Here is a 26272-nt window from a genome sequence, read left to right as displayed (position 1 = left end):
TGTCAGCTGTTCCTGAGGGTCCTGAAGTGTTTATTGAAGAAGGAGATTTCTGTCAGCTTTAGTCTCTGTTGACTGAGATGAAAAATTTAAGCTATTAGATTTTACTGTCTGCTGAGTTCAGCTCCAAATGTGTCAGATTCATAGTATTGGTCAAAGAATGTAATACAAAAGAGAGCCATATGTCCATCCCTGGCTTTTAAAAGTTTGCTGACTAATAGCACATTGTAAGATTTATTTGACATTTTCGTTTTGTGTTTTTTCTGTTAGTAGCAGCAAATTCAGGATACGTAGTTTGTGGTTTCACAGTATGAATTTAAATGACTGTTGCAGATGTAGCTGATATAACTACTGTTCTGTATTCAATTATTTTTACTACTGTGAGCTAGATTTACAGAAGTGTGCTACTATATTGGCATTCACTAATAAGCATTAATACAGTATATATTATTTATTGCAGTTCCCATACTGTAATAACACACTTTAGTAAACCTATTGAAAAATGTCCTTCAAACATGTTGCTCTTCCTCCCATCCACTTCCCCCTTTTCTGACCTAAGCTTAGACAGAGAAGGAAGGAGTATTGGGGAAAAAAATCAGAATGACAATGAGGGCAGCCCCAGAGGTCTTCTGGGCCTGCCATTGGCCCCCAGGTCTTGCATTGAAGAACACTGCACTAACTAGTGGTACTCAGGATCCCGCACACCATTGAACATAACATAAGTGTATGGCACAGTGGTTAGAGCTACAGCCTCAGCACACTTAGGTTGTGGGTTCAAATCCCAAGCTACTCCTTGTGACCCTGGGCAAGTCACTCAATCCCCCATTGCCCCAGGTACATTAGATAGAATGTGAGAGTACCTGAATGTAAAACCACTTAGATGGTAAGTGGTATATAAATGCTACAAATAAATAACCGACCTAAATCATTAACAGTTCTACCTCCCCCCACTGAAATTTAAATGCTTACTGTTGTAAAGATCATCGATATTCAAATACTTACTATTATGAGAATAATCGTTACTACGACTTCAAGCAGCACTTTAACATCAACCGCTTTTGCCGACACGCCGCATATAATGGCATCTCTAACGTGACCCGATGCCGCGGCAAACTTAAATATAGGTCACGCCCCATTATAGGCGAAAAGCAAAGTGATTGGCTAAAACCTCACTCGCATAAGACCTCATTCTAAAATGTCAGAAAACGCTGAAAATCAGTAATCATTTGGATTTCATTTTATGGACAACTGGAGATAGTTGTTAATGATTTAGGTTGGTAAGCCGACTGTTTCAGGGGATTATAGGGAAAGGGGGGCTAAGTTTGTGATTATCATGCCTTACATTCTCTTGTGAACCAGCATTTAGCAGGTTATGGTGTCATTATATATTTTTTTTTAAATTAGAACGTAGTGAGTTATTTTAATAAACTCAAATTTCGATGAATAGCCCATGATTCTTCACTAATTCACTGTTGAGTTGTTGGCTTTTCCAATTTATCTAACTTAGGACCTCTTCTATCAAACTGCGCTAGCAGTTTGTAGCACGGTGAGCTGCGGTGAATGGCCCACGCTGCTCCCGACACTTATAGAGTTCCTATGAGCGTCGGGAGCAGCGCGGCTCTCTGCACTAAAAACTGCTAGCACAGTTTGATAGAAGAGGCCCTTAGTGTTTTAGGATCCAGCTAGCCCAGTATGTATGCATGGTGATTTTAAAGATGATTGCTGATGTGCATGTAGATCTGTGATGAGAATAGTTTTGGTCTAATTGCATTTTTCCAATCGTTTATTGTAGGCATTCATGGTGATAATTGACATTCAGTACATATACTTGAATATTTCCAGTCTGTTCTTTGGATTGATTCTCTGATGAAGCAGTGGGCGAAACAGGTCCGTTAGAATCAGTATTTAGAATCAACGATTCTACAATTATCAGATGTTGACTGGATGAATGGCTGTATAAATTTGTTGTTGCCAAGTATTCAGAAATATCTTTTAATGAGAAAAATTATTTAATAATATAGCCACAACAAGCATACTTAAGATGTTATGGGGGTGGAAGGAGACCAGTGATTATAGCATTGTGTAAGCTAGCTGAACAGCCATTTGGCTGGCTTGTAATGACTAGCAAACGGTCTGAGGTCTTTCTTGCCCCTTTAATTAATTTAATCATACTGTAAGAAAAGTAAGAAGAAAAAAAAATTAAGAATAATGAAAAAGTGTGTTAGTCTGTATGGGCATATCAGAAGACAAGAAATTGAATCCTTATCTATTGATTTTTTTGAATTCCACATTTGTTTCTAATCTCAGAAGGAGCATGAATAGGTACAGGACCTAGCTCAAGGGCTGGTTCAAGGGACTGTAGCACCCTCAGCCAAATTTTGCTTTGGTGCATGCTTCCCTCTCCCACCTTCAATCTGATATCTTTCCCTCCATTACCTCTCCCTTCACCTGTGATTTGTTATCTCAAGTCCCCCTCTCCTATTGGACCAGGTGAGGCAGTGGTTCAGGGTGCTGATGATAAATGTTACCAAAATCCCAGTCTAGCATCTAACCCTTTAGAAGTCTGAAGTTAGACCAGACTGGGATTGTAGTGCCCTTTATCACTGGTTTCCTGAGTGAGTGCCTTACCTATGCAATTTTGAAAAAAATGTACAAGACATACTGCTTACAATGCTTCAATATCCGCCACCCTTCACAGTCAGGATTCAGGAGAAATCACAGCACTGTGACAGTGGTCACAGCACTAGTAACATACAGCAAAGAACTACTAAATAAGGATCACAGCGCAATCATAATACAATTTGACCTAAGCAGCGTTTTTGACCTAGTAGACTTTGATTAAATGTCTATCGACAGTGATTTTGGATTTAGCAGCCCAGGCCTGTCCTGGTTCCAAGGCTTCCTAACCACCTGGCACTATGCTGTACATCAGGATGGTGAACTTCCTGGTAGTTGGCACCCTACCAGAAGGTTCCGCCAAGGATCCCCACTTTCACCATCGGTGTTCAACCTCCTAATGCAATCCGTGGGAGACAACCTAGATCTCACACATATAAAATATTTCATCTATGTGGATGACATAATGATCATTCTAACTGTAACAGCTGCATTAGTCAATATCCTCATCACTGTCAAAAAATGGACCCACATCATAGAAAACTTGTCTTCAACCCACTGCCTCAAACTAAATAAGAACAAAACCAAATTCCTTTGAATAGGACCCTCAACCGACCTACACTCCACCCCAAGGATTACAGTAAACAAAACAGACTTTCCATTAGTATTACACTCTCTTATCTTAGGAGCAGAAATTGATAACCACCTATACATGAAGAGCCATGTACAATCAATAATAAAACAATCTTTCCTTGTGATGAGAAAGCTAGGATCCATCAGAAAATACTTTGAAACAGAGACTTTCCGAAATTTAGTGCAATTCCTAATCCTATCTTGACTAGACTACTGTAATGTATCAGTTCTTTGCTCTAAAACATTGCTATTGCATCTACAACTAGTTCAAAATGTAGAAGTAAGACTCATATATGGACTATGGAAATCAGAACACTTACAACCCTACTATATGAAACTACATCGGAAACCCATAATTGCAAAGATCAAGTTTAAATTAGGCATTAGAGAATGACATGGGGACAAATATTTCCCTGTCCCCACAGGAACTCAATTTCCCTGCCCCAATCTCATGAGTTTTGTTGCTGTCCCTGTCCCTACCCTATTCCTGTAAGCTGTGTCTTAACTGTACAAGCTTCGAACACATGATTTTGAACTGTTTGAGGCTTGTGCAGATGAGGGTAGAACTTGCAGGAATGGGGCAGGGACAGGAAAAGAACTCACAGGGTTGGGACGGGAAAATGAATTCCTGTGGGGACGGGGAAACATTTGTCCCTGTGTCATCACTGACTTTAAGATCCTGAGAGGGAATGCCCCGACTACCTAACAGAGTTGGCCAACCTATTCCAGGGTATCTCCAACTGATATTCCACCAGAAATCTTTTCCACCTAAAATTCCCAGCATGCAACAATAAAATTACCTTATCGTGTGTGGCGGGGTTGTGCCCCGGCCACGCACACTCAGTTCTAGTCCCCACAGAGTGGCCAGTGAGGTGCATAGGTTTCACCAAATAAACAGTCTTTTTTTTTTTCCTTTTTGCACTTTAAAAATCAAAAAGTTTTATTTTCTTTGACAATTCCCTAAACAGAGCAATTGGGTGCAAAATCCATTATCCGGGCTTTCAACTCAGTCAATACTGCAATATACAGCCCACTGTACAATTTCTACACAGATTTCTCTTATTTTCCAAATCAAAACAAATATTCTTTTCCAAACCCAAAACAAACAGCCAATTGGTTTCACAGTCTTTGCCCCCGGACTGCTGCCTTATCTCAGTCCAAGCAGCCTTGGCAAATGGGCTCACGTTGGCTTCTCTCAGCCCTGTAAGCCACTCCAGGCAGCGCTCCTGCCTGCACTCAATTCACAGACTGCTACTATTCTCCATAGTCTAATTAAAGCACACACTTCTGTGCCTAGCTCCAAAGAACTCTTTCACCTTACTGCCCTGACTCTCTCTAGCTGGGACCAGTAGGTGTGGGAACAAGCTCCACCCAAAAATGGACCCTGTACACCTCCCATGTTCCCAAGTATACAATATCTCTGGACAGGGATAAACTTTGGTACTTGCAACAGCCCTGGTTTTAAATCTGGCTTCAATTGCAACACTGCTGGGCTTTTCTCCCCCACTACAACAAAGCTCATTTAACCAACACACCTGTCCCCACATTCCAACAATCTGAGTTTCAAATCCTTTTCAGTTACAGGATCCTTGTTTTACTTCTAACCAGGAAAGCTTCTTATCTAAATAAGGTTTATTCTTCCATGCCTTCCTCACACATTCTTTCCTCTGTTTCATAAAATTCTAAAGGATAATCTACAATATCATTTCCAAACTATGGTTCATTTACCGCCATAGGAGTTACTTCTCTGCCATGTAGTTCCCTTCCCCCATACTGCACAAACTCCCATTTCTCCCAGCCAGCCTGCTTACAGTTCTTCCCAGGGATCTCCCCCTCAAAAGCTAACCTGGCTCTGGGCAAATGATTCCTGCTCTGCCTGGAAGTTGCATATGGACACCTTGAATGAAGCAAAGGCTTTGGAGAGCAGACAGTACTTTCCACTGTGCCTGGGAGATCTTCCAGTTCAGCAGCCCTGCTTCTCCGTTTCTCAGGCTGTTCTAGCTCGTCCTGTTCCTGCCACTCCTCCCTCCAGCTCTCAGCTGAGGAAGCTTTATTCTTCCCGGGCTCTAGCCCTGCTTGAGACATGTCAGCCTTGCTGACTCCACCCCTTTCCTTAACCCTGTGTGTGTCAGCTTGGAAAGATGTAGGTTTAAAAGGAGTTTTTACTTCTGTAGTTTTGAATAAGGAATAATAGGATTCAATGTAGGTATTCTGAGCTCTTGCTGCACTCTGTCCTATTCTCTGACTCTCTTCCATGTGTGCTACCTGCCTGTCAGACCAAAATGATGTTAGAAGCTTCCTCTTACCTTTACTTTAGAAAACAGATACAAACACAACTATTTAACAGGCTAGAATCTTATGTTGTTTATTCTTTTAACCTAACTTTTTATCCTATTTTAAATTGTTTGTAATTCTTTATATAGTTAGCATTTTATTTTGCGGAATCTTCAGAAGATCTTAATCTGATGTATGCATTTGCACTGTATGTATTGCATTGTATGTACTGCGCTTGATTGTTGTGAACCACCTAGAACTTTCGGGTATGGAGGTATATAAAAATAAATTATTATTATTATTACTGTTTGCTTTCGGGTCCTAGGAATAGGCACTGGTATGTCAGGAATAGGATTTGCAGCAGAATCTCTGAATGAGACAGGGTCCTACCTGTTACATCATCCAATATCAATTAGCAAAATGCTAGAACCAACTACCACTTACTCTTGTGACCACAATCTCAGGATCAGAAAACTTTTAAAAGCATTTCTGTAACATGACAGGGAGCCAACTCGGAAGTAGTTGAAATGGTAATTGTAAAAGCCCATTTCTAAACTGTCCAACGCAACTCCTGGGACATAACAATGAGTCAAAGATGACCTATTTGAACTTGTAACTATTGTCACAAACCCGGCACTGAAGTTAGGTTTGTGCCAGGAAAAAGACAAAAACCCCTAAACTTTAGGAGAGCTGATCAATGTGGCAGCCCTTCCAGCAGCAGACAGCAAGACTCTAGCCCTTATGAGAGTGCTCAAGAGCAGGAGCCCTGGGGGGAGGGGAAGCAGGATGAGTTTAGTAACTTCCCTAAGCCTAAAGCAGCCCCTAGCAAAATGCACCCTAGCAGGCAGGCTCCTAGTCATTCTGGCACTCAGCTGCTGAGGCGAATTGAACAGCAACAGAAGGCTCAGCAAAAGCCAGCCCATCCCCCACTCAGGTTAGGGCGTGGCTTTCTCAGGTCTGGTCAAAGCCAGCAGAGCAAGCTTGGAAGAGTCAGTCTGGATCCAGCAGTGGAAGGAGACTCTTGGCCAACAAATGAGATCAAGATGGAAGACTTGGAAGCTGTCCCCTTGGTGAACCAGCCGGTCTGCTCTCGGTCTGAGGAAGAGATGGACACTTACCTGGAACCTGAGGAAGCGCCCATGGAACTAAGCTAAGTTTGATTTTGGCTTTTTGGATTGCTGACTGTGTTTTGTTTTTGAATGCTGAGACTTGTGCTGGGAGAGTGAGCATTACCAAGCTCACTACTGAGGGACTGTGCAATATTTCAGAGGAAGTATGTTTTGATTTTCTTTCCTCTGTTTGGAGAACTGTGCCACTGAATGTTAGTGGGAATTGAGGGGAGAATCCACAGAAGATCCTTGGGCTGGGATTGTGGGGCCAGTATTGGCAGCGTTTAATTGTGGATTCAGCAATTCCCCATCTCCACCAGTTAATTGAAGCTGGTTGGAGAGGCCTGATTGAAGCTAGGCAACTACAGTGTGCTTTATTGAAGGCAATGAACTTTTAGGATTAACTGCTATAACGACTGTGCTAGTTGATCCACTCCTGTTCTTGCAGTTATCCTTTGCTGGTGTGAACAAGCTGACTAAGGACTGTTATACTTACCTGAGGAAAGGCTAAGTGTAATCTTGGGCAAGACCAAGTTTTGTTTGTATTTGTTTCTTTTGTTTTGCCTTAAACTTTTGAGCATTAAGCACATGGCTGAATTAAGCTAGGTTGTGCATTAAAGACTTATTATTTTGAGGAGAACCAGGCTGTTCTGAACTTTATTTTGGCTCCTCATATTAGCACCAGCAGGGCCTTCAACCCGTGAAGGCACGCCAGGGACTGTGTTTTGCACACCTCCCGGTAGCCATTCTGACTACTCGGTACCGGGGGTGTGACACTATGTATTTGTAACTATGACTTAACTGTATTAATAACTGTACTGGTCTACTTATACTAGCAACATTATTGAATGCGTGTGTCAAACTGTCCATTGTAACTTCCTGGGTAACTGACCCAACCTCTTGTAATGTAATCTGACCTTGAACTGAATAGGTAAAGGCGAAATAGAAAACCTAACAACATAACATAACATCTGTAACTCAACTTGATTATTTTAAAGATCCAGGTTACTATGAGAGCCTGGGTTGTTTCTTTTTTGTGATGGAAACAAAAATAGTAAGGAAATTACCTACCATTTTGTTCTCTTTGAACACCAGCAGCAAGGAGATCTGGTTCCCCAAGGCTTATGTCATTCAGCTTGTTTCCTAAACACTCCATACAAAGATGTTTACACCATTCTTCTGCTTCCAGCTCTGCAAATGAATAAACATGAAGCATATCAGAGACATGTTTGAAGAGTACTTCTCTGTTCCAGTCACATCAATGTACCAACTCATTTTCCATAAGGAAAGGAGAGAAAATAATTTTCTCTAATGTGAACTTTCTGAGAACGTGGAGGGGCATAATCAAAAAAAAGGTCTAAGTCCCCTTTTGGCCTAAGGCCTTAAACGTTGAAAGTAGAAGCAGGGAAAATGTCCATAATAAAAAAAAAGTCCAAAAGGAGGTTTTTTTTATAATGGCCTGCCTCTACGTTCAGCTGTTTAAACGCCCAGACCACCACTATGTCTAAACTTATACCCTATAATCAACTTAAAAAAAGCCTAAGCTCCAAACGTCCAAAACAAGAGCTTTTAGGCAAAGGAGGAGCCAGTCCTTCGCCTAAAAGCTGGATTCTGTAACCGGTGTCTGTCAAAAACAACACCGGTTACAGAATCCACCCCAACCCTCCCCCCCCCACGACAATGGGGCAAAAGGGAGCCCAAGACCACCTGCCCCGGGCACCCCCGAACTCCCTGACGACATCAGGGCAGGAGGGAGCCCAAGCACTCCTGCCCGGGCTGCACCCCAACTCCCCGATTATGTTCGGGGCAGGAGGGAGCCCAAGCCCTCCTGCCCTGGGCACCCCCAAACTCCCTGACGATATCGCGGCAGGAGGGAGCCCAAGCCCTCCTACCCCGCGATCCCCAACCCCCCTGAATTCAATCGGGCAGGAGGGAGCCCAAGCCCTCCTGCCCTGCGGCCCCCCGATTACGATCGGGCCAGGAGGGAGCCCAGGCCCTCCTGGCCTCTCGCCAACCACCCTCCACCCTATACAAGATCGGGCAGGAGGGAGCCCAACCCCTCCTGCCCAGGCAGATGTCATCAGGGAGTTCGGGGGTGCCCGGGGCAGGAGGGCTTGGGCTCCCTCCTGCCCCGAACGTAATCGGGGAGTTGGGGTGCCACCGGGCAAGAGGGCTTGGGCTCCCTCTTGCTCTGAACGTAATCAGGGAGTCGGGGTGCCGCGGCGGTAAGAGGGCTTGGGCTCCCTCTTGCCCTGATTGTTGTCGGGGGGGGGGGGATCGCCGCAGGGGAGATGAGTCATCTCTCCTGCCGTGATCAGTGCTGTAGGGGGTAGGCAGTTTGCTGGGGCCGCTGAGCTGATCGTAGCAGCCACAATCAGCTCAGCGGCCCCTTTTTCGGCACTTATACCTGTTTTGACTTGATCTAAGTCAAACGTATAAGTGCCGACTAGGCAACCTGTCAAATGTTTTGGTTATACCTGCTGTATGCCTAGGTGTAGGTCGGCCCACCTCCCGCCCACCACCCGCCCTTTCCTCTCCTCTAAAAATGCCTCTTTGCTCTGTGCATTTAGAGACAGGGGAAAGGCCTAAGCTGGTTTTAGATACGTCTAAAACCAGCTTTGATTATGGGTACTTGGACGATCAGGCTTTTTGATCGTCCAAGTAGCCATTTAGGCCACTTTTTAGATGTTTTTTCTTTTGATTATGAGCCCCATACTGCACAGTTAGATAAGAAGCAAAATATTCAAACGGTACAATAATGATTTTAAGCAATAAAATAGATAATCCTATTATCTTGTTACAGAAATATATTTTGAACAGTCTTTTGTTTATCTGGGCTATATGTTCTATATCTTATGAAACAAATATATATATATACAGTATATATATTACTACTTGTACTGTTTTCATCAGAGAGGAATTACTGCACTAAAGTGAGGAAAAGTACCTTGGATATTACAGGCATAAGCAAATCACTCACCTACCCTTGTGATTGAGACTACTACTTTACTTTCTGCAGCTCATACTTCCCATTCTACTGTGTCTTCATGGGCTCTCATACAAATATTAGTTCTGGATAATCCTTCTTAGTTTTTGATATCTAACAAGTTTAGGATCTTATAGGGTAATTTTTGTGGAATGACTAGAGACCTACACATAATGGGGTAAATTCTTTATATACCATGGAAAAAAATCAGCATGAAAAACATGCATAGTGCTATTGTATAAAAGTTAAGTGTGGTTTATAAAATATGGGTAGTAGCCTGCCCCATGACTAAAATTTAGATGTGATCATTTATGCTAAAATTCTGTGCAGATTAAGTGCATTCCATAACAGTGTCCATAATTTTTAAGAATGCCCATGAACCACTAATGCCTCTCCCATGAGTATACTCCTTGTAAGATCCACACATTATAATTTACACGCACCTTTTTACAGAACACAATTAGAAAGCTGTGATGATGTGGAAGAACTCAAAAAAAATATTGGTAAACCTGGAAAATGTATTAAGCCAAATTGACAAGCTAAAGAGTGATAAATCACCTGGGCCAGATGGTATACATCCCAGGATACTGAAAAATATTAAATTTCTGATCTGCTGATAGTGATCTGTAACCTGTCACAAAAATCATCTGTAGTACCTGAGGACTGGAGGGTGACCTATGTTATGCCAGTTTTTAAAATGGCTTCCAGGATTCCAGAACTTGGAGACATAGTAGATGGCTGCGTAGCTGTAGAGCTCCCTTCCCTGGGCACTCTTACTGGTTCACAGCTTTACAATTTTTTCTCTTTTTAAGACAAAAAATCTGAAAAATCTCCACTAATGGCTTCCAATAAACAGCATATGCCTGAAACTGCTACAAAATCTGCTGGTAAGACAAAAAGGCTAATGGAAGACCCACCCACCCCTGACAAGACTCCTCTGCCTGTAGATGCATTGGATATGATTAAGTTATTGGAGGACCTGAGAAACATCAGACTAGCTCTGACTGGGATGAAGGAAGAGATGGCAAATATGAGTAATAAAATGGATATGATTACCAACAGAATGGATCAGATTGAGGTCAGAGTGGAGAAAGTAGAACAAGAGCAGCAGCAATATAAAATGGATCATAAGATCTTAAAAGCAATGGAAAAGAGGATGAAGGACTTTGAAAACTGGTCAAGAAGGTAGAATATAAGAATCCTGGGTTTAAAGGAAGGGGCAGAAGGGAGAAATATAACATCTTTTTTGGAGGAAATAATCTCCAAAATACTTCTCATCAATTTAAAAGTGCCACTTGAAATAAAAAGGGCACATAAGATCCCGGGAAGGAGACCTCAAGACCAGGCAAGACCCAGGCCAGTAATTTTACGCCTACTGCACTTCCAACAGGTTTTGGAGATCCTAAAGGTGGCAGAAGAAACAAAAAATATATATTATAAGGATTCAAAACTTATGTTCGTCCCAGACTTTGCAAAAGAGACAGTGCTGCTTCATAAGCAATTCCTTCAATTGAGGCAACCATTAAGAGAGCTTGAGGCTAAGTATGGGCTTTATTACCCAGCTCTGATGAGGGTTACTTATAAGGACAAATTTTATCAGTTTGAAGACCCTGAAAGTCTGAAAGAATTTTTGTCGAAACAAGAAATACCTATGAACTGAATGATCAATCTTGTCAGTGGAAACTGTGTTTTTACTCTTATTTTTATATTTATTTTATGTGATTCTCTGAATTTAAGAGAATTAAAGAAGTTTCACTGTTTTATGGTTCTAATTTATTTTAATATTTGGAACTGGACGTCTCAACTGACTTTAAACTGTAATGGAACTATGTGAGCAGGTTTTTTTTCCCATTCAAAAAACAAAAGAGGATTCTATACTTAAATAGAAGGTACAGCTTATTATATTAATCATATGCAGATATATACCTGATGTCAGAGGAGGTTAGTGCTGACGGAGAGAGAGGGCGGAGCAATCGATGCGGCCTTCAACTGCCTTCATTCAATATTTGGGGATCTGTGTTTTTATGAGCCCATTTGTTTGGGCCTCTGCTGCCTGCTGATTTTACTCACAACTGGATGGGCCCGTGGCCACTGCCTTTGATGGAGATCCCGATGGATGCAGGAGGGTGAGTGCAGCTTGACTCGGGGATTCGGGGGCGGGCCTGTCAGTGCGGATACGCCATGGAGATTTGCTTGTCTTTCAACATCGCCGCTTCCATACGCTCCGCTGCCATTAGACTCTTGCCCAGCTGAGTGCTTCCTTCTGTTATTACACTTATTCAATTGTGGGAAGGCTTTGATGTTCCGGGCCTCACACACGCTTCATAGCCGAGAGCTCGCGTTCTGACTGAATGCAAGATGAGCCGCCTGAGCCCTCATCTTCCTTCTCTTCAGACGGCCTGGGGGCAAAGCAGAGTCCAAGCGCTCCTGCTGTCTCACAGCCATGACTGGATCGGCTGCAGCAGAGTCTGGCGCATTTGATTGTCTCTACCTCAGGTTGTCCGCCAGCCGTTGAATAACCAGGAGAGCAGTAATGCCATGGAATAACCAGGAGAGCAGTAATGCCATGGACCATGGAAGATAGTCCAGCCATGGTCTGTCAATGTTGAGCCCACGTCTGTTGCAGGAACGCCACACCCTCGATCTCCAGCGGCGGCTTCCCGAAGATTGGTTCCCCGTTCGGCTTCATGCTTGGTGCCTCGCATGTCCATGTCCTGGCTCCAGGGACACAACAGTTTCTCAGCATCCAAAGTCACACAAAGGATGCCGTCACTGCCACAGCCGAGAGCGAGGCCTATTTTTTCTATATGTCTTTTGCTATTATTAAATTTCTTCTCCTCATGCTCCCATTCACAACCCCCCCCAAAAAAACCCCATTACTTTGCTAATCTCAGAACCTGTATATACGTGTTAGAGGTTAAACATGAGTTGATTTAAATGAGTACAATAAGAAGAGTCAGATTGTAATCCCCAAAGCCTGCACATTGGCCTGAGTTTCGGGATATTCCTCATGCAAGCAAATGTAGCTCATGCATGTGCATGGAGAGTGTCCTGGAAAACAAACACAAAAAAACAAACACATAATAATATTAATAATAAGTAGGTGGCAGTTTGGCACTTCTGCTTTATTGTTTTTCATATTCAAGTGTGAGAGAGTTGTGGGATCCTAATTAGAAGTTGTAATTCAATATTATTTGGAGGATAAGATTGAGGATGTTAGGAAAGATTGATTGTGATTGATTATGTCATGGGAACACATACAATAGGCCCATTAATATACAATGTGTTCTGTAGTTATGAATTGTAAGTAGTTTTAGGGCAAAATGTTTAACTATTAATTATTAGCGTAATGGTGAGATGGTTAAATTAATTAAATTTGTTGGTCCAGGTAATTTCATTACTTTAATGAATTTCCATATATATAGAAATTGTATTTATTTTGTTATTATACTTCAATATTTATTTATTCATCCTTTATGAATCCCTATTTATTCAGATATTTATGAAATTATCTAATATTTTGAGGTTGATTAATTTTAATTTCATGGGGGGGAATAAAAATAAATAGGTTTTTAGGGTATTTAAGTATTCATGTTATGAATTTTAAAAGTTTATTATCTTATAGATTAATTACTTTGGCACCCTGGGACCTTATATTTTTATTCCTGATATATGTTCCTAAAACTCTAGATTTTAGGTCTCACTGATATAAATGTGTTTAACAGCTTATTATTTTTTTGGTTTGAAATGTTTTTTATTAAGAAGCACACAGACAGACAATGGTAATACAACCTAACAATAGCCAAGTACATAGCAAAAACGGTACAGGCCAGGAAGGGCAGAGGAGAGAAGAGCTGAAACATCCAGGCACTCAGAATGAACGGCAAGCCCCCCCCACCCCCAAACCCCGTAGAATCAGCCAATACCCTCAAGACCCAAAACCCACAGAACGACCATGGATAAGAACCAGAGAAAAAAAAAACAAAAAACCATCAGTCTGGCCGTGTACCTCCTTCTTTTTCCTCAGAGAAGAGAACCCCCCCACACCTAACCCAAACCAAACAGAAACTACCCCCCCCCCTCAGCGACAGGAGAAAGAAATAAAGAAAGATAGAAAGAAAAGACAGAAAGAAGAATGAAAAAAGCGAGGAGGAAGCGAAAGACAAAGGAGAAGAAAGGAAAGAGAAGAGAAGAGAAAAGGAAGAGGATAGCAGCATCAGAGAGAAGCAGCAAGCGCAACAAGAGCCTGCTCCCAGAGAGACTTATACAGCAGGATCTGCCCCTCCGGCTGTCCCTGCACACCCCTCAACTCCCAATGGGCCACCTCTCTCAATGCCTGGTGCCACCCCACTAATACCGGGGGTTCCACATCTATCCATTTGCGAAGGACCCCCCCATTTGGTGACCAGGAGAGCAACATACACAAAGCGCCACTGAGCAGTAGTGAAACCCTGATCCAAAAACTCCACCTCATGGCCCAAAACCAAAATACGATAAGACCACTGGACTGGCACCCCCAGGATCTGAACAAGAAAATCCAAAACCCCATTCCAGTAAGCACTCAAGGACGGACATTCAATGAACATGTGCAATAGAGTCCCCGACGCACGCACACATTTCGTGCAATCCGCCGAATCCCACAGACCCGCCTGTAGACCCCGGAGCCGAGTAAAAAAAATACGATGAAGCAATTTGAACTGAAGTTCCTGTAGCTGTGCACTGCGAACCCCAGAGGTGACATTGGAGAAACATGCTTGAAGCTCCCCCGAAGTTATCTCCTCCCCCAAGTCTCCAGACCATTTAGCGGACAGTCTGGGCAACAAAGTATCTGCCCTCTCCGCCCGTGCAGTCCGATACCAAAAAGATAAAGAATTGAGAGCAGGAGGAAGTGACAAGAATATCTGGTCCACCCGTAGGAAAGAGCCGCCCCCTAAATTACGACGAAGGCTAGCCATGTAAAAATGCCTCAACTGGAGGTAAGCGAAAAAGGGCATACGCGGCAAGGCCCACTGAATACGAAGGGTGTCATAGGAGGGAAAAACAAAAGGATCAGAGCTCAACGCAGACACATGACCCAAGCAGAAACAGGAGCCGAAACGCGTCCCCACTCCCCCCGAGGATCCCACACCCGGGGGAAAGTCAGGATTGTGACTGATCATCTGAAGAGCCCAATTGCCCTGTCCCCGACCAATCCGATGTCTCCACCACCGCAACGCCTTATAAAGGGGAAGTAACCAAACCAAAGCAGGACCCAAGCGAGGGCGCCTCCACCGGGGGCAAGTCAAACAGGCAAACACTCTATGGGGCACCGTCCAAGAGTCGAACAACCCCCCTGGGGCAAAGCGAGGAGCAGCAGTAAAAAGCTCATGAACCCATCTCATCAGGGCAGCAACATTGTACAAACGCAGATCTGGCAAAGCCAGCCCCCCCTTTCCCGACTCTGAGTAAGCGTCCGCCAACGAATTCTGGCCCTCCGATTATGCCAAATAAAGGAACCAATAGTAGACCGATAAAAACGTTCATCCACCGCCTTAATCCAAAGAGGGAGCATCTGCAAGGGATATAGGAGTTTGGGGAGCAGCACCATCTTCACCAGAGCAATTCTGCCACACAAAGAAAGAGGCAGCTCGCCCCATCTCACACAAGAGTCCTGCAAAGTTTTCAAGCGGTCAGAGATATTTCGGCGATACACAGTGGACCAGTCCGCACTAAGGAAAATACCCAGATATTTAAGTTCCCCAACTGCCCAACGGAATGGAAAACTGAGATCAGATCACGGGGCACACGGGGAAGAAACTGGTAAGGCCTCTGACTTACTGAAATTAATACAAAGTCCCGAAAATGCCCCAAACTGCCCAATAAGGGCAGTCAAACAGGGAATCGATTCCCGCGCCCTACTCACAAACAGCAACATATCGTCCGCAAAAAGAGAGATCTTGCACTCCTCAGCGCCCATCCAGATACCCGAGACATCCGGACAAGTCCTAATCTTTTGGGCGAGGGGCTCTAGGGATAAAATAAACAAAAGCGGAGACAAAGGGCAACCCTGCCGTGTACCTCTATACAACGAGAAGGACTGCGTACGACACTTATTGATAAATAGCTGTGCCATAGGAGACGTGTAGAGATGAATGATCCACTGATGGAAGGACCCAGAGATACCGAATTGCTGCATGACCCAGAAAAGATAAGGCCAAGTCACCTTATCGAAAGCCTTCTCCGCGTCCAAGCTAGCAAATAGATCATCACCCGCTCGAGTTCTACCCCCCCCCCCAAGGGCCACCAACGCCCGCAAAATATTGGCAGAGGCAAAACGGCCCGGGACAAAGCCAACCTGATCAGCATGAATCAGGTGAGGAATCACCTGAGCCAACCGGCGCGCCAAAATCGCTGTAAGGAGCTTCATGTCCTGGTTCAAAAGGGATATGGGCCGGTAGGAGCCCACCAGCTCTGGATCCTTTCCAGGCTTCGGTAAGACCACCACATGGGCATGACTCTGAGTAGGGAGAACACGCCCCGTACTCTGCATGTCGGCGTACAGGGCCGCCAATGCCGGTCCCACTTTAAGTTTCAATATTTTATAGAATTCTGGCCCCATACCATCCGGTCCAGGAGCCTTCGCCAATTTCAACGCCCCCACCGCTTTAGTAATCTCATCACACGAAATAGGGGCATTTAACAGGCTTAACTATTGTTCCGACACTCGAGGTAACACAAGATCCCGAAAAAAAGAGTCACGCGCCTCCAAATCATAAGGGCCCGGTCCATAGAGATCCTGGTAAAAACGAACGAATTGATCTTGGATCTCAGCCTCCCCTGTGTAAACAGTATTAACACTCGCCCGAATGCGAGAGATACGAGTGGCCTTACGAAATGGGCGTACCAAATTGGCCAATAATTTACCCGCCTTATTTCCCCATTGATACAGCCAAAACTTATAAACGTCAATATGTGACATAGCTCTCTCAGTGAAAATAACATCGATTTGTTTACGCAGGCTAAAATATTCCGCACGACCGGCCCCCGAGGGTGCGGCATGCAAGGCACTCCTACACAAACGCAATTGGCGAGTGAGAGACACCAAAGCCGCATCACGCCTCCGACGTTGCGTCACCGTATAGGCGATAATCAGCCCCCGGAGAAAGGCCTTAGCAGCTTCCCAGAAAATGGTATCAGACACCTCCCCCCCTCCATTAGTTTGACAGTAGAAGTCCCATTCCGTTTCAAGGTATGCATGAAAGGTTTTATCTAAATAGAGTGAAGGATTCAGACGCCATATACGATCATGTACGGGGCCCTGCCAATTCAAAGTGAGGGAGACTGCAGCGTGGACACTAAAGGGAACATCAAGAATATGGGTACGCACCACTCTGCCGATGGCCTGTGACGGCATCAAGATGTAATCCAACCGTGAGTGGGTGTGATGCACTGCAGAGTAGAACGTAAAATCCACTTCCCCAGGATGGTGAGCCCTCCACACATCAATCAGTCCCAGTTCACTCATCAAAAAGTTCACGCCAATCCGCTCATTATCTCCCCGCACCGCCCTCGGAGGTTTACAATCTAGGGTGGGATCACTAGTGATGTTGAAATCCCCTGTCAGAATGGGTTCATAGTTAGGCAAGGCCAAAATATGAGCCAGCACAGCGGAAAAAAAAGAGTGAGCATAAACATTGGGACCATAAATATTGCACAGGAGCACTGGTCAATCCTGAAGGGTGCCAGCCCAAAGGACAAAACGGCCCTGGGGATCCACAATGGTCTTATGTGTAACTGCCACCACCGCTTTATTAATAAGAATAGCGACACCTCGCTGTCTGGAGTTATAGGAAGAATACACAGCCTCCCCCACCCAATCCCTGACCAATTTGGAATGTTCACTAGAGGTAAGGTGTGTCTCTTGGACAAAGGCCATTGACGCCTTCTCCCTCTTCAGGAAAGATAACACCTTCTTACGTTTAATGGGAGAGTTGAGACCATCCACATTAAGAGTTATATAAGTCAGATCAGCCATAGCCATGTGAGCTGCAAAGAAACATGAAAGAAGAGCACAACGCGTCAGTTTCCCAAAGAGCCTCCCAGCAGAGCCTTCTGAGAAAAAGGAAAGAAGAGAACTCCCCGTCGCCAAGGGGTACCCACCCCCCTACCCACCCCTCCCCCCTCAAAGGCCAGCCCAACCCCAACTTCCAACCCCCCCAAGGGACAGCACCCACCCAACCACTCCTACCCACCCCACTCCTCTCCACCATATGGAAGCCAGGGGAGAACAGCAGAAAACCTCCCCAGACCCCCCAACATATCACAGCATCCCCCCCTGCCAAACCTGAAAAGTCCCATAGATAAAGAAATACCCACAACCATGCCCCCCCTCCCCCCACCCCGCCAACCACACCCCGCATACATACCCCATATCCAACACACAGACAGCCCCCACACAAACCCCCACAGCCACACACCCCTCACCCTACTCCCCTCCCCCCTCACTACTGAGGTATGCATTTCCCACCCCACGACACCAGGAAGGCCTACATACCTCCCCAGCACCCAAAACCCCCAAAACCAGAAGGTAAAAAACATCCCCGTACGACCCTCCCCCGCCCTCCTCCAGCCCAACCACAAAAGTACAGAAAATCAAGAACAGTGCAAAACACAGGAAATACAATGCAAATACCAGAAACCTCAAAGAACAACAACAGCCCATATCAGAACTCCATCTATCCCGGGAAGGTGAGCAACCCCTGAAAGAAGTGCCTCCACATCGGAATCGGGTACACAGACAGAAACCAATAGTATCCCCAACCAACACGGGGAAACAGGCAAACCCCCTCCCCCCAGGGAGCAGTATAAGCCAGCAACCCGAACAGGGAAGAGTCCACCAGCCATCCCGAGGGAGAACACAGTCCAGGCACCAGAGAAGAAAAGGCCCAGAGCCAACAGGGACAGGGGCAGCCATGTGCAAGGGAAGCCCCCTTAAGGGCAACCGCCCGGCACAAAAGTCACCAACGGCTCCACACTGCTCCCCCGACTCACAGAAAAATCTCACTCAAGCCTGGAGAAGTCAATGTAGTAGGTCCTTGTAAGGCAGGGCCAGACAGCCTAGGACACAGCCTCCTCACGGCGCTCCGCCAGAAAAGCCTGCATTTCCTCTTTGTTCTCACACAGACGAGCCCCTGCTGTAGTATGAATCCTGACCCTGGCTGGATAGAGAACAGCAAATTTCAAGCCACGGTTCCGGAGCTCTGTGCAGTAGGGAGCCAAGGCCTTCCGTCTCCCCGCAACATCCGCTGAGTAGTCGTTGAAGAGCAGGAGCTTCGCCCCCTCATAAGCCAAAGTCCCAGATCTATGGAACAGCGCTAAAATGCGATCCTTAACAGCTGCATTCAGATATCTGGCAATCACCAGTCGTGGGCCTCGTCCCCTCTCTGTGCCCCAATGTGATGCACCCGCTCAACCGCACAGCCTCCGGCTTCAAGGTGCAAGCCCACATGGTCTGGCAGCCATTTTTCCATGAGGTCTTTCAACTCAGAGTCTTTGATCTGCTCAGGGAGACCAATCAACCTCAAATTATTTCGCCTTCCTCGGTTCTCCTGATCCTCCAAGCGGGAGTGTAGTAGTTTGCAGGTGGCTTCCAATTCCTGGACCCGCGTCTCAGTAAGCCCGGCTGCGTCCTCCCGGGCCGAAACCCGCTGTTCCAGCTGGGTGATTTGAGATCCCTGGCGCTCAACACAGTCTTTCATCTCGTCGACCGCTGCCTGGAATCTGGCAAATTTATCGTCAATCAGGGCCGACAGATGCCGAGTCAGCTCCCTGATTGTCTCCTCTTGCAGCATGACGGTAGTTTTCGGAGAAGTGCTGGCTGCCGCCATATTTGGAGAGAGAGTGGTCTGTCTCAGTTTGACGGGCCGCGCAGTCTTTGAGGGCATGACCCGGGTCCCGACACAACCCCTGAAGCGAAATTGCACCACCACCCTGTTCAGCGAGAACTCAGCGTTCTGTGGAGTCAAAAGATCAGAGCCAGCCACGAGGTAAGCACTGCGAGAATAGCTCAATTAGCTGGAAAGGGACGGAGCTCGGGCTGAAAGCCTCCTCTCAGCTAAGCCTCATCACGTGACCCCCCCTTAATAGCTTATTAGAAAGGATTTTGGTATAATTGTGGGGAATTAAAAGGGTATTCATTGGTCATATTATTAAAATGTATTTGTTAGATTAATTTCATTAATGAATTTCCACATAGGTAGGGAATGAACTTTATTTTGTTGTAATATTTATTAATTTAGTTATCCACTTATTAGAGAATAAGTATATATTTATTTTGGTATTCATGACATTTTTTTAATTTATAGGAATTGATTAATTGTTATAATATAGGGGGAAGTAATGAATTATGTTGATGGGGGGATATGGCTGCTAGTCTAAATTTATGTCTTCAAGTAATCGTATGATAAAGAAGGTAGGGAATTAGGGGGGAAAGAGGAGGGGTTTTGGACGTGTATTGAACAAAGGATCTGCTTACGTTGGAAAACTGGTCCTCAACATGGCAGCTGGGCTTCAATGCTAAGAAATGTAAGGTCATGCATCTCGACAGCAGTAATCCATGCAAAACTTAAACCTTAAATGGAGAAACACTAGCTACGACTTCAGAAGAACGAGACTTGGGAGTAATCATCAGTGCAGACATGAAGGCTGCCAAACAAGTAAAGAAGGCCTCATCCAAGGCAAGGCAAATGATGGGATGCATCAATAGAAGCTTCGTCAGCCGTAAACCTGAAATCATAATGCCACTGTACAGAACCATGGTGAGACCTCTTCTGGAATACTGTGTGCAATTCAGGAAGATACATTACCGTAAAGACGTGCTTAGAGTTGAGTCGGTTCAGCGGATGGCCACTAGGATGATCTCTGGGCTCAAGGGTCTCTCGTATGAAGAAAGACTAAACAAATTGCAGTTCTACACTCTAGAGGAACGCAGGGAAAGGGGGGACATGATTGAGACATTTAAATACATCAAAGAACATGTCGAAGGGGAAGACGACATCTTCTTTCTCAAAGGACCCTCGGTCACAAGGGAACAACCGCTCAAACTCAGAGGAGGGAAATTTAATGGTGACACCAGCAAGTATTTCTTCACAGAAAGAGTAGTAGATCACTGGAACAAGCTTCCAGTGCAAGTGATCAAGGCCATCAGCGTGCTTGACTTTAAGAATAAATGGGACATCCACGTGGGATCCTTACGAGGGTCGAGATAAGGAATTAGGACATTAGCACTCAGACTTAATGGGGTGGGTCAGTAGAGTGGGCAGACTTGATGGGCTATAGCCCTTTTCTGCCGTCATCTCTCTATGTTTCTATGTATTTCTGTGATGTATTTGGTATACTATTATGATTTCTCTTCTTTGAAATTTTACAATGAATTTTAAATTGTTATCTCTAAATGTTAATGGCCTCAATCATCCTGTTAAAAGGAAAAAACCGCTCAATTTTTTAAAACAGCAAGGTGCGGCTATATGCATGATACAGGAAACTCATCTGACTGTGGGGGAAATCTAAGAAATTGGAAGGTGGATGGGTCAAACAATGTTTTTTGCGCCGGCTATGGGTAAGAAAGCAGGAGTGGCAATTTTAGTCCATAAGAAATGCAAAGCTGTATTTAATTTTATTTCTGCAGATACTTCTTGAAGGTGGGTTCAAGTAAAAATGACCTTGGGAAAACATGTTCTGACGCTGTTGTGTATATATGCCCCTAATTCAAATCAAGCAGAATTCTGGACTCTTCAACAGGTACTTCTGCCACTGACTGCCTCTAATCTAGTGGTAGTTGGAGACTTTAATGCTGTTATAGTTCCATTGTTGGATAAACAACCAAGTAGGATTTTGAAATCAATGGGATTGGATAATGTAATTCAATCCTGTGGATTAAAAGATATTTGGTGAATTCTCCATTTTAATGCTCAGGAATTTTCCTTTTGCTCCCAGGTTCATAAATTATTTTCAAGAATAGATTATGTATTTGTATCAGTTCAAATAGTTCAACAGGTAACCAAAGCTGGTATAGATTCAATTGCTTTATCAGATCAAGCTGGAGTTTGGATTGAAATAAAATTTGAGGAACAAGTTTATAATAGACCTGTGTGGAGGTTCAATAATACATTACTTGCAGATGCTAATTTTATTGAAGAATTTCAATTAAAATGAATGAATATTTCCAAATTAATGCCTCAGAGGAAATCTCTTCAGAAACACTATGTGATGCTTTCAAAGCTACCATGAGAGGGCAAATTATTTCATATTCGGCACATGCTAGGAAACAAATTAAATTGGAATTCTCTAATTTGGAACAACACATTAAGGAATTAGAGTCACAATTGGCCTTGAAATGGGAACAAAACACTTTGCAGGCCCTCTTAAAAGCTAAATACAAATACAATGAGATTTCCTCACAAATGGCAAGGAAAGAGTTGTTTTCTCAACAGGCTCTGTACTATGGAAACTCAAATAAAGCAGGGAGAATACTAGCTAATTACTTTAAAGCTAAAAAAAGGAAAATAAAAATTGTGGCTTTCAATGATGAGAATGGGGAAACTCATTCTCAAATTGAAACGATTTTAAAACAATTTTTAAGATTTTATAAAGATTTGTATTCTTCCGAGCCTTATTCAAATAAGGAACTAGAAGGTTTAAAATTTTTTAAATTAATTGAGGGACCAAAAATTCCTGAGCATATAAAGGGAAGTCTTGAGGAGCCTATATCAATGAATGAAATGCAAACAGCGTTGAAGTCCCTTAGAGTTGGATCTGCTCCAGGTAGTGATAGGTTCACTGAAGAGTTTTACAAATCTTTTCAAATTACCTATTACCTCATCTATTAAATTTATATCAGGCTCAACTGACTAAAGGTTGCGTTACAGGTACTATGGCAGAATCTTTAACTATAGTTTTACCGAAGCTAAATAAAGATCCTACGTTGGTTTCAAATTACAGGCCTATATCCTTGATTAATGTAGATGGAAAACTTTTGGTTAAGTTATTGGCTTTGCGCTTGGCCAAGGCTCTCCCTTATATTATTGGTATGTACCAAATGGGTTTTGTTGCTCAGAGACATTCATCAAATAACACCAGACTGGCCTTTCAAATGTTAAATCTAACAAAACTATGAAAGATCCGGCCTTCTCTGTATCCTTGGATGCAGCGAAGGCATTTGATCGTGTGGAATGTACCTTCATATATCAGGCAATGGACTGGTTTGGTATTGGTTCTGGATTTATACAAATGATTCAAACCTTGTATAGTTCCCCTTATACAAGATTATACATTAATAATAAGTTTTCTGAATGTTTTTGTCTTAATAGGCGAGTTAGACAAGGATGTCCGTTATCTCCTTTGCTTTTTGACATTGTATTAGAACCCTTATTATTGGCTATTCAGCAGGCAAAGGAGATACAGGGTATTCCTTATACAGGTCGGAAATATAAGGTCTATGCTTATGCGGATGACATATTGCTTCATTTGAGGAATCCTGAAATCACCATTCCGCATATACTCAATCTGATTGATAGATTTGGAAAATTCTCTGGTTACAAAATAAACTGGAGTAAATCAGAGGTTCTCCCACTAAATGTATATTGTACAAAAGGATTATTTGATGCATTCCATTTTCTCTGGAAGGAAGAGGGTATAAAATATTTAAGTATTTTGATAAAAAGTACATTGGAAGAAAGTCAATGAAAAATCTTTATTGCTGAAAGTCACAGAAATGTGTGAGCATTGGAACCCATTACATCTGTCTTAGTGGGGGGAGAGTCCAAACAGATGATGATTCTGCCTGTAGTCTGTTACCAAATGGGTATGTTGCCAGTGTTTTTCAAGGGGTCTTTTTACAAGAAATTAAATAGTATTCTGACAAGATTTATTTGGCTGGGGAAAGCAGCAAGAATTGCCATGGTATCTTTACAAAAACCAGTTGCGGAGGGTGGGGTAAATTTTCCCAACTTTTATAGGTACCATCAAGCGTATATTATGTGTCAGGGTATGTACTGGATCCTCCCTGAGCTCATGGAAGAATTCCCAGATTGGTTGACGTTGGAATGACAACTCATGTTTCCTCTGAGATTAAGCAAGGTTCTCAGTATCAAAATGCCTAGGTTATATAAAGAAAATAGAATATTGGTAGATAAATGGAAAACGGTAAGATATGTTAATAATTTAACACCTATTTCAATACTTAAATGAACGTATCAGACCCTATGGCTAAACTCCAAGATTCAAATTGGCGGATTTAAGGTCATCTGGAAATATTGGATGAATGCAGGTATACATACTTTAGATGATGTTATTTCTAATGGTAAGTTGCTTGACTTTTGACAATTGCAACACAAATATGGTCTTAATAAATCACAAAATTATAAGTGGTTGCAATTGAACCAGTGATAATCCCTTCTTAACACTTGTGAAACACACTTAAATCATCCAAAAAATAGGCTGATGTTTGAGCCAGAAAATCATATATATGTAAGGAAATTAAAATTAAATAAAGAGATTATTATTAGGATCTCAAATGTTCGCTGTTATATTGCCAATTGAACGAGTCGTGGCATATAACAAACTTGTGAACTATCACTGGTCCTTTAATCTCTTATTTTAACATTTCATTTTTCTTTTCCTTTTTATGTATTTTACTATACTAGTGCATTAGTAATATCATTATTTTGTTAGCATTATGGCACTTAGCTTCCTTACATATACAGTCAAACCTCGGTTTGCGAGTAACCCGGTTTGCGAGTGTTTTGCAAGACGAGCAAAACACTCAGCAAACTTTTGACTCGCAATCCGAGTGTTGACTCGATTTGCAAGCACCCCCCCCCGATAACCGACATCGCTCCCCCCCACTTGCAAAGGCCCCTCGCTCTAACCGGCCCCCCCCACGTGAAACGGCCCCCCCCCCGCCCGAACAACTTAAACTTACCCCCCCCACCCTCGTCTAGCGCAGGCACAGATCGTGTGCCTAGAAGATCTTCCGGCTTCTGCCTGCCTGCCTTGAGCATGCATCTGCGCATGCTCAAGGACTTCTAATTCTCTCTCTCACCGAGATTCTCAGCGAGAGGGAGAATTAGAAGTCCTTGAGCATGCTCAAAGCAGGCAGGCAGAAGCCGGAAAATCTTCTAGGCACACAATCTGTGCCTGCGCTAGACAGGGGGGGGGGGATAAGTTTAAGTTATTTGGGCGGGGGGGGGGGGCGGTTCACGCAGGGGGGGTGCCAGTTGGAGCGAGGGGGCCTTTGTGAGCGGGGGGAGCGATGCCGGTTATCGGGGGTGGGGTGGGGGGGTGGGAACGTATCAAAGCAAGTTTCCATTATTTTCTATGGGGAAACTCGCTTTGATAAACGAGCATTTTAGGTTACGAGCATGCTCCTGGAACGGATTATGCTCGTAATCCAAGGTACCACTGTATATGATTTTCTGGCTGAAACATCAGCCTATTGTTTGGATGATTTAAGTTTGCAATTGAAGCAGGCCATTCAGGTAGAGTTCCCTGAATGGGAAAATCTTAGTGATAAGTATAGTTTGCCTTTCTTGGTTTTTCAGGTGGACTTTCTGGGACACCAGGCTGCTCAGTGGTACAAATTGATATCTGGATTTATGAATAAAAAACCAAGGACTGGTCTTCGGGACATTTGGAGCATTGAGATTAAGCATAAAATTACTACGTCTCAATGGCCACGAATTTGGTCTTGGAGGATGAGATGTACGGTGTCTGCATCTATGAGACAAACCTGTTTTATTCTGTTACATAGAGCATTTAGGGCCCCGGTTTATTTACAGAAGTTAGATAGCTATATATCTAATAGATGCTGGCACTGTCATCTTGAAGCTGGGACATTAGATCATTTGTTATTCTATTGTCCATTTATTCTTGCCTTTTGAAAATCAATATGGGGTCAAATAAATAATTTGTTAGAAAATCCAGCGGCATTATCCTATGACACTATTGTTTGGCATGTCAATGATGGCTAAAAGCCAAATATCCTCTAATAATAACAGGCTTCTGCTCATTATGACAGGGGTTGCCATACAACAGATTACAAATAACTGGAAAAATTGGAAAAGGCTGAATTACAGCTTTTGGTGGAACTCTTTATGCCACATATTCAAAATGGAAAGGATAATTGCTATACAGCAGGGAAACTTTAAAAAAATTCAGGTTATTTGGGAGCCATTAACAAGGTACTGTAAAGATTGAAATTATTGCATAGAATAAATATTAATTCCCTTTTGTTCATACACGTCCGGGGAGGAGGGGGGTGGTGGAAATATTTTATGATTTCTTTTGTTTATGATTAATTGTTGGATATAAGGGAGGGGGGATATTTGATGAAAGCTATAATTTGATGATATAATAAGTAATGTTAAAATATAAAATGATTGTAGTTTGTGTTATACTTATTGTGAGTATTAAAAAAAAATGAATAAAGATTTATAAAACTGAAAAAAATGGATTCCAGGGGAGATCTGGGAAATTACAGACTAGTAAGCCTGACTTTAGTACTGGGCAAAATAGTGGGAACAATTATAGAAAATAAAATTATGGAACATATGCACAAACACGATTTAATGGGACAGAGTCAGCATGGGTTCAGCCAAAGGAGGTCTTGCCTCATCAATTT

At 43.4% G+C, this 26272-nt stretch overlaps 1 protein-coding gene across 2 annotated transcripts in view; it reads right to left on the bottom strand.

Moving 5' to 3' along the window:
- The window catches only part of DOK6 (docking protein 6), a 724151-nt gene that overhangs the window by 266415 nt on the left and 431464 nt on the right, over positions 1-26272 (bottom strand). For both annotated transcript variants that reach the window (XM_033933725.1, XM_033933726.1), the window contains one exon: positions 7701-7820. In XM_033933725.1, the coding sequence (XP_033789616.1) occupies positions 7701-7820 (120 nt within the window). The remainder of the gene's footprint in view (positions 1-7700; positions 7821-26272) is intronic.

The sequence above is a fragment of the Geotrypetes seraphini genome, chromosome 2 (assembly GCF_902459505.1).
Source record: "Geotrypetes seraphini chromosome 2, aGeoSer1.1, whole genome shotgun sequence".
In the NCBI taxonomy this organism is placed as follows: Eukaryota; Metazoa; Chordata; class Amphibia; order Gymnophiona; family Dermophiidae; genus Geotrypetes; species Geotrypetes seraphini.
Note: the sequence above shows the minus strand (reverse complement) of the source record. Positions and strands in the feature narration are given on the sequence as shown.